This window comes from Argopecten irradians, chromosome 3 (assembly GCF_041381155.1).
Source record: "Argopecten irradians isolate NY chromosome 3, Ai_NY, whole genome shotgun sequence".
NCBI classification, from domain to species: Eukaryota; Metazoa; Mollusca; class Bivalvia; order Pectinida; family Pectinidae; genus Argopecten; species Argopecten irradians.
The window spans coordinates 54,252,867-54,265,426 of NC_091136.1; the positions used below are offsets into that span (position 1 = coordinate 54,252,867).

General features: G+C 34.7%; 2 protein-coding genes across 2 annotated transcripts in view; one reads left to right on the forward strand and one right to left on the reverse strand.

Annotated features, from left to right (window-relative positions):
- The window catches only part of LOC138319084 (alpha-mannosidase 2-like), a 47,273-nt gene extending 38,436 nt beyond the window's left edge, over positions 1 to 8,837 (forward strand). Inside the window, exons 16-21 of the mRNA XM_069261996.1 lie at positions 4,332 to 4,440; positions 4,777 to 4,907; positions 5,268 to 5,409; positions 5,772 to 5,908; positions 6,172 to 6,453; positions 6,643 to 8,837. Coding sequence (XP_069118097.1) covers positions 4,332 to 4,440; positions 4,777 to 4,907; positions 5,268 to 5,409; positions 5,772 to 5,908; positions 6,172 to 6,453; positions 6,643 to 6,804 — 963 coding nt within the window. The 3' untranslated portion in view covers positions 6,805 to 8,837. The remainder of the gene's footprint in view (positions 1 to 4,331; positions 4,441 to 4,776; positions 4,908 to 5,267; positions 5,410 to 5,771; positions 5,909 to 6,171; positions 6,454 to 6,642) is intronic.
- Positions 8,838 to 10,562: 1,725 nt separating this feature from the next.
- Positions 10,563 to 12,560, reverse strand: part of LOC138319085 (ribosome quality control complex subunit NEMF-like) — a 30,227-nt gene continuing 28,229 nt past the window's right edge. The window contains exons 32-33 of the mRNA XM_069261997.1: positions 12,086 to 12,165; positions 10,563 to 11,346 (exon numbers count right to left, since the gene is read on the reverse strand). Coding sequence (XP_069118098.1) covers positions 11,269 to 11,346; positions 12,086 to 12,165 — 158 coding nt within the window. The 3' untranslated portion in view covers positions 10,563 to 11,268. The remainder of the gene's footprint in view (positions 11,347 to 12,085; positions 12,166 to 12,560) is intronic.

Sequence of the window (12,560 nt, forward strand, 5' to 3'; positions counted from 1 at the left end):
TTCTACTACACAACTATCAGAGCCCCTGAGCACGAGTCAAACATTGATGGTTGCAATTCACTCATCTAAACGACACTGGCCAAAGGAAACATAAGGTGTCATTATTTTTTACACTTAAAACCATGCTTATTTTTACTAGGAGGATGCAACAACAACTGGCATTGTGTATATGATAAAATATCAAATCTCTCAGCAATCATAACGGAGTTTATTGTTCAAGGGGTTCCCGATACCTTACCGACGCATCTCTCTGCAACCCCTGCTACTATATCTCATAGTAATAATGGACTGAGGCGCAAACAGAATTGAACAGGTATACTTAAGTACATTTGGATGTACATTAAAGGGCCTCAGTAGCCGGTTATCAAACGGGTATCATTTACGTAGGAATTGGACTCGTGCTTTAGGACTTTGATGCCCTTATCGGGCGTCGTCAGCTCTTCACCACTCCCATAGGGGGCTCTGTAATCTTCAAACGGTGAAATAGTTTGCCCTAGCCTTTTGGATTACGGTCCAAATGGTTCTTTTTTCTTTTTTATCACTGACGTGCCTTCAATTTTCAACACTAATAATCCTGAGAAAACTTTAACCTCATATGTATCATCGAACATAAAGAAGATGTCATAATTTCTCACTACCCGTAACTCCCACACCTACCACATATGATTTCCGGAAGTCGACTACAACATTTTCCCATTAACTTTTCACCCTCGACTGCCTCTCTGGTGTACATTACACAACTTAACCTCCCATCAACTCTGCCCACACGCCTTTAGAAATGCCGATAAGCCGCTGGACAATATTAATTCCCGAGCATCCGACTAATGAAGATAGTCCCAGGGGTGTAGAAGATCGTAAGTGATCCCGGAAAGCAGCTCGACCCTGAGTATGGAGATATGAACTCTGTTATATTCATTCAACTGCTCAGTATTATATGTCCCACTGTGTTCAACAAGTAATAAGTATGAATTTTTCCTAAATGAAAATATTATATAAACATGAAATTTTTCATGATGATTTCCCACTTATTTCCGAAAACCTACAGGTTTGGTTGAATATAGGTCGCTAACTCATCATCACCATTCTACTCTTAACAGTAAAGTCGGTCGGGTAAACATTTGACAGTGTACGCTATCTCAGTACTTTTATGATTTAAATTATGTAGGAAAATACAGGGGTACGAACGAGTAAATAAACTTAAATAAATCTTACATGGCAACATCTCAATTCGTCACGCTGTTTATGGTGAAACGATGAATACACCATGACATATAATTTTTACTACCGTAAAATTTTAGGGTACTGGAAGCAGTGCCTTACTTATTCCTGTTGTCCGCATAAACGATAAAAATTGAAAACATTCCCAAAAACAGTCGTACGTTTTGTCATGTCAAATTTTGAATAATTAAGTTCCATTTGTGATAAACATTCAATGATACCTCCCTTCCATATTGGATATAGCCAAGTGTGATATGTCGTTTTAATATAATTGGCAATTTTATGTGGTATTTTTATAATCATTAGAAAAACTGTGTACTTTAAGTTTTTTTACTACTATGTACTTTATGGGCCTGAGGTATTACAAGTCCATGAGGCTTTTATTTTTTCAACAACGTGATTAATGTAGGGGCGCCTGCTAGTACTCATTATTATTTGTAACAAATCGAGGTGTATTTAAGTTTAATAGTCATATGTGTTTATTATTGCTCAATTAATTTCATAATTTAAATTTAAAAATCTCATATTATTTATTTATCGGTGGGACGGCTGATTTCACAACTCAGTTGGAAAATAATCGCCTCAGACTCTTTATTATTTTCGTTGTTATTACATTGAAGTGATATGCTTTTGTCCTTTATATATTTTAGCTTTTATGATTTTATGAGACCCTCCCACTTGTGGCAGGTATTCCTTCACTACATTATACAATGTAATACGTGATAAACACCTACCTGGTGCTAACACATCTACACTACCATGACTCGAATATATTAATAGCTTTGAACTAAGCACTGTGTGGATAGATATTACAGTATTGAAGTAAAAAACATCTGAAGTATTTATACAGCCCATCCCTGGACAAATATAGGTATGTTTATGTATTTATACAGCCCATCCGTGACAATATAGGTATGTTATGTATTTATACAGCCCATCCCTGACAATATAGGTATGTTATGTATTTATACAGCCCATCCCTGACAATATAGGTATGTTATGTATTTATACAGCCCATCCCTGACAATATAGGTATGTTATGTATTTATACAGCCCATCCCTGACAATATAGGTATGTTATGTATTTATACACCCCATCCCTGACAGTATAAGTATGTTATGTGTCTATACAGTCCATCCGTGACAATATAGGCATGTTATGTATTTATACAGCTCATCCTTGACAATATAGGCATGTTATGTATTTATACAGCCCATCCCTGACAATATAGGTATGTTATGTATTTATACAGCCCATCCCTGACAATATAGGTATGTTATGTATTTATACAGCCCATCCCTGACAATATAGGTATGTTATGTATTTATACAGCCCATCCCTGACAATATAGGTATGTTATGTATTTATACAGCCCATCCCTGACAGTATAGGCATGTTATGTATTTATACACCCCATCCTTGTCAATATAGGTATGTTATGTATTTATACAGCCCATCCCTGACAATATAGGTATGTTATGTATTTATACAGCCCATCCCTGACAATATAGGTATGTTATGTATTTATACAGCCCATCCCTGACAATATAGGTATGTTATGTATTTATACAGCCCATCCCTGACAATATAGGTATGTTATGTGTTTATACAGCCCATCCCTGACAATATAGGTATGTTATGTGTTTATACAGCCCATCCCTGACAATATAGGTATGTTATGTATTTATACAGCCCATCCCTGACAATATAGGTATGTTATGTATTTATACAGCCCATCCCTGACAATATAGGTATGTTATGTATTTATACAGCGCATCCCTGACAATATAGGTATGTTATGTATTTATACACCCCATCCCTGACAGTATAAGTATGTTATGTGTCTATACAGTCCATCCGTGACAATATAGGTATGTTATGTATTTATACAGCCCATCCCTGACAATATAGGCATGTTATGTATTTATACAGCCCATCCGCGACGATATAGGTATGTTATGTATTTATACAGCCCATCGTTGTCAATATAGGTATGTTATGTTATGTATTTATACACACATCCCTGACAATATAGGTATGTTATGTATTTATACAGCCCATCCGCTGACAATATAGGTATGTTATGTATTTATACAGCCCATCCGCGACAATATAGGTATGTTATGTATTTATACAGCCCATCCCTGACAATATAGGTATGTTATGTATTTATACAGCCCATCCCTGACAATATAGGTATGTTATGTATTTATACAGCCCATCCGCGACAATATAGGTATGTTATGTATTTATACAGCCCATCCCTGACAATATAGGTATGTTATGTATTTATACAGCCCATCCCTGACAATATAGGTATGTTATGTATTTATACAGTCCATCCCTGACAATATAGGTATGTTATGTATTTATACAGCCCATCCCTGACAATATAGGTATGTTATGTATTTATACAGCCCATCCCTGACAATATAGGTATGTTATGTGTCTATACAGCCCATCCCTGACAATATAGGTATGTTATGTATTTATACAGTCCATCCCTGACAATATAGGTATGTTATGTATTTATACAGTCCATCCGTGACAATATAGGTATGTTATGTATTTATACAGCCCATCTCTGACAATATAGGTATGTTATGTATTTATACAGCCCATCCCTGACAGTATAGGTATTCTATGTATTTATATAGCCCGTCCTTGACAATATATGTATGTTATGTATATGTATGTTATGTATTTATACACCCCATCCGCGACGATATAGGTATGTTATGTATTTACACAGCCCATCCCTGACAGTATAGGTATTCTATGTATTTATATAGCCCGTCCTTGACAATATATGTATGTTATGTATTTATACACCCCATCCGCGACGATATAGGTATGTTATGTATTTACACAGCCCATCCCTGACAGTATAGGTATTCTATGTATTTATATAGCCCGTCCTTGACAATATAGGCATGTTATGTATTTATACAGTCCATCCGTGACAATATAGGTATGTTATGTATTTACACAGCCCATCCCTGACAGTATAGGTATTCTATGTATTTATATAGCCCGTCCTTGACAATATAGGCATGTTTTGTATTTATACAGCCCATCCTTGACAGTATGGGTATTTTATGTATTTATACAGCCCATCCTTGACAGTGTAAAGGTTTATGTAGTGGAAGGCCCTCTAATGTCAAAGGTCATAGCTGTACAGCCTGGCATTGTTCATACCACAACACTTCACAAAGAATCAGGTCAGTTCAATAGGCACCAAGATAAATATACATTTGTTAAACAAAGATCATGTACAAATGAGAGACATTCAGTATTTACTTTAACTTTACCAAATGGAAAAGAACGCATCACCAAAACTTCTTAGGATCTTGTAAGATGAACTTTAATCATAACATAGATGGCTATAAAACTTTAACTGGCATTTTTGTTTTTCAAAAATACACACTGTTAATACGTGCACATGGTGGGATCAAAAATATTCAAAATATAGTTATATATGTAAGAAAGTGACAACTTCATCATTCTGTAGACTATACCCTACATAAGACTAGTAACTAATTCAAATCTCTACTTAGCTGGTCTGTATGTGGACAATGTGGTGGACATCAGTGATGGTCAGTGGAACAACACTGAGCTGGTGTTACGACTGGACACCGCTGTAGTGGACCCTGACAACAGACTCTGTGTGGACCTCAATGGATTCCAAGTAGGTCCACCCAGGTGTTTTACCTGTGTTTAAAGTCATTTTAGATAGAACAACAAATTTACTGTCAGTAATCTGTTTCCATCATGCTGAATATTAATAGGTTACTAATTGTTTTAATTGACAATTTGAAGGTAACATTAAAGTTCTTCACTGAATACCAATAGCCATTGTTTTATGTTTGTCCCTCTTTCTGTTGACCTTTCTGTCAACATATACCGTACTGTACATTATTGTAACTTAAAAAGTTCTTGACTTACATCCATGAAACATTTATGTGACTATTGTTTGGTATTAATATGTATTATAGTAAATACCTAGTGCTACAGTAATAGTCAGTGATATCACTCATATTCTGATCAGATGCACAAAAAGAAAACAAGAAAGAAAATGAATATTCAAGGAAACTTTTATCCCATGACATCGATGGCTGCAATAGAAACGACGGAGGAGAGGTTAACCATGCTAACCTCATCAGCGCACGGAGTGGCAAGTCTACAACCAGGTTTGTATAAAGCAAGTAGGTCTAACAATGTGCTACTATTAAATTGGCTTTCGTGTGAAACAAAAGAGAGGTATATGAATAATTCAGACTATAATTTCATCACTGGTAGCTGTAGGTTTATTTATTTCAGATTTATTTCCTTTTTCGCCAGGATCAACTGCCGTTACTTTGGTTTAATTTTGATACCAAGAGGTCAGATTTTTATGTTGACATGATCGGACACTTACCACTCGGCCAACATCCCCAGTTTTATCACCTAATTTTAATAACAGAAATATTTGCAGATAAAGTTTATTGCATTTACAATATTAGTGTTGGACATACAATAAAGAGTCACACCTATATAATACTGTACTAACCAGGTGAACTAGAGGTAGTGTTGGACCGAAAGCTTCTACAGGGGGACTGGAGAGGCCTCAATGAGGGGGTTACAGATAATGTACCAACACACAGTCACTTTGTACTGCTGTTTGAGAGACGCCATAAATCAGCTATTAAGGTATGTGAAAGACCAACTACAATTATTGGACTATGACTAAAATTATCATGTATTCCGAGTTTCAGGCTATGGAATTATCACCGACACAGACTATACAGTTTAACAAGCTCTGAATATAGAAATCTTTATATAAGATAGATATTTGGTATTTATATGTGTACCTTTATCTCTTGTACAATAGTACTGATAGATGGACTTGCATCATTAATGCTTTTTAACTTGCTGCTTGTAACTTACTTCAGATATCCCACTTACTTTTACAGAAGGATTCCCTGATGTGCTACCCTTCTCCAATGGCTCTAGTGCTGTCCGATATCCTGGAACAACCTCTGGATGTACTGATGTCTGCTAAACATTCTGACTCCTCAAAGATGGTGAAGAAAGGACTGGACCTACCCCTGCCATCACTACCCTACAATATACACTTGGTGTCATTGAGAAGTCTGGACAGAGAAGGCACCAGTAGATCACGTGCCTTACTGCTGCTCCACCATCGCGTTACAGACTGTGGCTTCATGTGTCTAGACTGGCAGTGTCAGTCACAGGTTGGTAGCGCTATCAGATGATCAAAATCTCAAAAGTCAATTGAAAATGAAATGAAGAAATCTTAAAAGCCCTAGATAGCATCTATGACTAGATAGTAGAAATGAAAACATAACTCTGCAATATGGAAATCAGACAGACGTTTTTATATGTTACTCGCTGTTGTGTGAATGCCTTGATTTTCTTTACAGTCTTCAGAAGAAATTGATTTGACAACAAATTCTAAAAGCATTTACATGGAGTCAATAGAAGAAACAATGCTTACAGGGGTGAAGGTCATACAGAAGGTCAAGGATAGGCGAGTTAATGTACCTCCCATGGAAATCAAAGCCTACAGAATCTGCTACACGTAATGGAAACAAGATCTTCTTGGCAGAACAAAAGACATTCAGAAATGAATTGCATGTCAACAACTGATTCTATTCCTTCTATAATTAGGGCTATTTATGATTTTATCAGCATTACTTTATGTGGCTTTGAAAGTAATTAAAACTGTCAAACCTGTCTATAAAGTCCATCCAAGGCACAAGGAAAGTGATCGCTATAGGCAGATGGTCTTTAAACACGGGTCAAATGGGGTTGTAAATGGCTTTATCTTGGTCATTGGTTTGTAAAACATTCTTTTTTCACACAGTGATAGTAAAATTATTGGGACGACTACAGAATAGCTGTGTGGAAATGATGAGTTACTTGTACAAATGTATTAGAACTGATTTGATGATGAGAGTGAATGTTCATTTCCCTGATGGGATGTATACAAACTGTGGAGCTCTGTATGGATTTTGTATGGGTTCATAGATCACAAATCTCCAGTATGTTTGTGCTTATCAGTGATATGACAGAGTAGTGGGTACACTTCGCTGGTTTTGTGATCCCAAAACAACGTGAGTAAAGTATAGTTTACCGTTGATTACTCCCACAATCCGATGACTGTGACGTCATCATTTGACGCGAGTTTTGCGACGTCATAATCCCAGGAAAGTGAACTAATCAACAGTAAATTGTACTTTACCAACATGATTGTTTTGGGATCTCAAAACCCCTGAATCAACTTGGTACTACATTAATAGCTGTGCCTTCTATTATTACTAGTAATATTACTATTATAATATATATAATGTATTAATATTATTATAACTAGTAATATTAATAACTGAAGCTCCCCATACCTAGGACTGCAGCTGTAGGTTTACAGAGTAATATTAATTTCTGCTAATACTCGTCTAATATTAAAGGTATATTCATTTCTCAGAATGTCGGTTGACAACCGTTTCATTTCATTTATGTAATGCATGTGCAGCAATTTATGATGCTGTGCTGGAAAATCAGTTAATATATATAATTGTTAAATATTTCAACATGTATGTTAAAAGACAAACCAAAATATATCCCACCATGCATTTAAAGCTAAAAACCTTACAGTGAAATATTTAGAACAAAATTTGGCCACACATGTAAGGGTCTACAAAGTCTACTTAAATATTATATAATAATTTCATGTAATGTGCATGATTATTCTCTACTCAGTGATGGCCACTTTTGGGTGCATGTATTTATTTGATGTGATATTATGTGGCTAGGGAGTATAAAGTTATTGACTTTACATCTTTTGTAATTTTTCTGCCATCCAAACATTTTTAAATGCTACACAATATATACCCAGTCAAATATCAAGTGATTGTTCATGTTGTTACATACATGTACTGAAGATTTTTAAACAATTTGTTTATATGTAGCTTGTTATAAAGTTGACTTTAATGTTAACCTTTTCTCTTACAATATTTTCTATCCCTATTGTATTTTGCTAGAAATTTCATTTTAATGTATTACTTAGAATAGATTTACCTGTATTTTGTGATCATAACAGTATGCCAAATTGCCGTCAAAAAAAGTTTGCACATAAGCTTTAAAGATGCTCCACCACCGACAGAGCATAAATGGTACCCATCATTTGAACAGTAATTGGTGTTTAAATTACCAATTAGAAAAATTATCCTTTGTCAGTGGTTGAGCATCTTAATAATGTGATCAGAATTCCTTTTTGAAACAATGCATGATGTACTATATATCTTATGTTGACATTGAATACTCATTACATTCTACATAATTTAATTTATAGTGTACTACACCAACTTTTTTATTACAATTTATGTTCTGTAAAAAACACATTTACCGACTCTTTAGTCCATATTTTAAGTTCATTATCTCTTTTGCCAAATGAAGATCTAGTATACATATACATGATTTACATTTCTATACATGTTATGGGATAAAATATGATAGGATTTTTAGGTCACCTGAGACAAAGTCTCAAGTGACCAATTCTAATCGCCTTTTTTCAGTCGTCAAACTCTTCTTCTCCACCCACAGATGTGGTAGAATCAAATACTCTTCTTAGATAGAAAGGTCTCAAGGCCCTCTACAAAAATTGTGAATTATATGATCCTGGGGTCTCAAGTTTCCCCCTGGGGAAGGAACAAGTTTACTATAATTTATAAAGGAAAAACATATTTAGGAATATTAATTGCTTAGTTTTCATAGAAAGTTAGTCAAAGAGGGTTAGAATTATTAGCCTGAAATAGCATTTTAACATCATATCCATATTGGTCCTGGCAAACCCCCAGGGGCCAAAAGGGGTCAAAATGGCTAAAATATTCTTCTGAATTCACAGATTTGGTGGAATCAAATACTTTTCGTAGATTGAAAGGTCTTAAGGCCCCCTACAAAAAGTGTAAATTGAACCTGGGATCTCAGATTTTCCACTGGGGAGGGAGTCAAATTTACCGAAGTTTATATAGGAAGAACACATTTATGAACATTATTTGCTTTAGTTTTAATAAGAATAGAGTCAAAATTTTGATGGAACCCAATAATCTTTATAGATTAAAAAACATAAAATCACCTACTGACAGCAAAGGCTTGATGGGGCAATATACAGTGTTTATATGTCTCTGTTTCATCCTGTATCTGAACTCTGGTGACGGCTAAGGCCCATGGGCCTCTTGTATATGTTAATATATATTCATGAATGAATTGAAACAATGTGGAATTACATAATACTATACACATCAATACTTTCGTTCACAGACTCATATTTATTGGGATCCTTCGTGGCTGAAAGGTGGTGGCAAAGATATCCAGAATTCTACAATTAGCCTTCAGTTCTTGGTTGTGAGGTTTAAACCCATGTGGGTCCGAAGACAAGTACTGGCTAAGGTCAGTGGTTTTCCTCTAGGTACTCCAGTTTTCCTCCACCTTCCAATCCTGCCAAATCCTTTAATGATCTTGACAGTTTACATTCATATTCTGGAGATATTTATATTTCTTGTAGCTAGCATATCCACAATAATTATCAGGTAAACTTCCATCACCTACACATATTTTCATTCTTGCATCAACATACATAACATCCTAGCTTTTTCTATATGGTATTTTGGGGAGTTTTTCCCAATAATATCTTGCCAGAAGAATATTGTATTTATGAAATCAGTTTTTACTATATTTCAATATTCTGTCAGTGTAGGTCATTTTGACTACATGTATTTATTAATAAAACTTGAAGTGCACTTTCTAATAATTGTTACTATCTTTTTAATAAAAAAATGTTGAAGCTGAATAGTTGTTTTTGTTGTCATTTAAAAAGTGCATTTACATATGTAATGACACTACATTTGACCAATTAACAAATTGAATATAACGGACTGACTCAATTAATGGCTTGAATCACTGTCTAACTACCTGGTGACCTCGATGCACACAAGACTGTTTTAGATTGAACCTGCAGGCCTCACCAAATAAAAAGAAACAAACTTTGTAGCACTTACATGTATCACAGGCTGACACAGACACACTATCAGACATCTTCAACACCTTTTAGCTAATTGAGAAGATGTCATTGAACATGATTTTGGCCAATTTGACCCTCATGACAATGAATCTGTTGGAATATCTTATAACATAGAAACATCTGACAGCACCCCTAATCTATATACAGAGATTGTCAATATGTACCAGTTACAGCTGGTGAGCTAAAGCCTGATTCAGATTTATAACAACCAAAATGTCTGGATACATTCACTACATCAGTGCCATAAATGTTAACAACACATAGTGACGAATCAATGGTGTTTCTTTATTATTATATTATTGTTATAATTTTATCACAGCCTTTCAACATTGAATATCTCTCCTGAATTCCTGCCCAAATTATTGTCCCTCCTGAATTCCTGTCCAAATTATATCTGAATAACTTCATAAACCTTAATACCAAAGGTAAAACAAAATCTGAAAACTTATATCTGAAACAATAACTATTTTTAAGTTGACTAGCACTTATAATTTCTTTGTTTTATTTCTCTGGATCTCCTCAGAATGACTGATGCTGTACACAATACCCAGTCCTGTTGATAACACTAGTACTGTAGTGTACGGTATCTGTTGAAATGTATGATATCCATTGTAGTTTCGTGTATGTGACCAAGTCCATGTAATCCTGAGTAGCAATGCTCTTTTTAGTAAAGTTTATCTGAATACCAAGACAGTAACTATAATAGCATTTACTACTAAATTTTGACACAACATGGAAATGTCATTTAAGTACACTAAGCTATGAGATCACAACCCAACCATGCATAGTGAACAGATTTTTACATATTTTTGCCAAAGATTCGTTAACCTGTAATGAGTCGATCTTTACACGTTTCACACAATCAATGCATGTACATAAAGGCGAGATGTACATAGGCAGTAGGAACTGTTCCTGATGACATTAAGTCTTTGTAATGCCACTTTTTAAACTAATGGACTTGTCCATGGTTTCACTTCTTCTTGTTCCTGTGAAGATTGGGTGCAGACACTTTAACTTTTCCAGGAATGTTGCGGCTTTGATCAACATCCTGTAAAATAAGATTCGCAAAATGAAACACTATTAGTCCTGACCACCACATCCAGTCTTAATATGGTATCATCTATAAACACTGCGACTATAAACTATGGAGAAACATTCAGTATGTACAACTATTTATAGTCACTATAAAGACACACCAAAGAGTTTTTACAGTAGGAGAAAACATAATCTGTATAACTTGTCAAACTGTGTATGTACAGTAGGAAAAAACATAATTGAAGAGAGAATGACTCTGTATAACTTGTCAAAATCGTCAATTGTCTATTCTGTGTATGTACAGTAGGAGAAAACATAATTGAGGAGAGAATGACCCTGTATAACTTGTCAAAACCGTCCCTTGTCTAATTGGTAGCCCTGTGTATTCTGGTATAATTGTATGGCATTTCCTTCTTAATTTCATTGTACATTTTGTAATTAAAACATGCCTAATCAGGAAACCTGTCTATACTGGCAAAATATGCTGATCCCAGTGATACCTAGTCCAGATAAGTTACAATGTATTATTCAATCAAATTTAACAAATATCGAATAAAATCAACTTTCAAATCAGCTGCGAAGTTACTTTTTGTTTTAAGACATTAAAAACAATTTCCCCGATATCCATTATGTACTGTAGAAAACTAATGAAATAGTTCATCATAAATTTTTTTTTATTGTTTTTGTCAATATTATACAATACCAAGTAAAAGAAAAAGAAAAGAAGATTTTACATGGTTTTTATTACTTACTTTTAATATCCTCATTAGATCCTTTTCCCGACTTGTGGATGTCTTGTCGTGTAAAAACATGTTCAAAGCAGTTTTAGCAGCTGTAATAGAGTAGTAAATTCAAATTTCAGAAATAGTTTTGCAGTTAATCTTAGACTAGTATATTACTCTGTATGAAACAGACTTCAGGAGCCTGTTGTTCAAAAGGTGATTAGGCTAATCACAGTTTAATAGGAGCCGTTTTTCAAATCAAGATGAAATAATTTCTAGTATACAAATTTTACAAAATTTTGTAAGATTCTTTCGAACTCCACTCTTTACTTACCTGCTGATTTTAATGAAGAAATAATCACAAATATTGCAGAAAATGAGAAATGAAAATTTCACTAGTCATGTGATTAAGCTTATCATCCTTTACAGCCGTGCTACCCCAACTGAGAACGATGCGTTTATATAAACCCCTACCGCTCTACCGTTGACTTATATCAAAGTATTG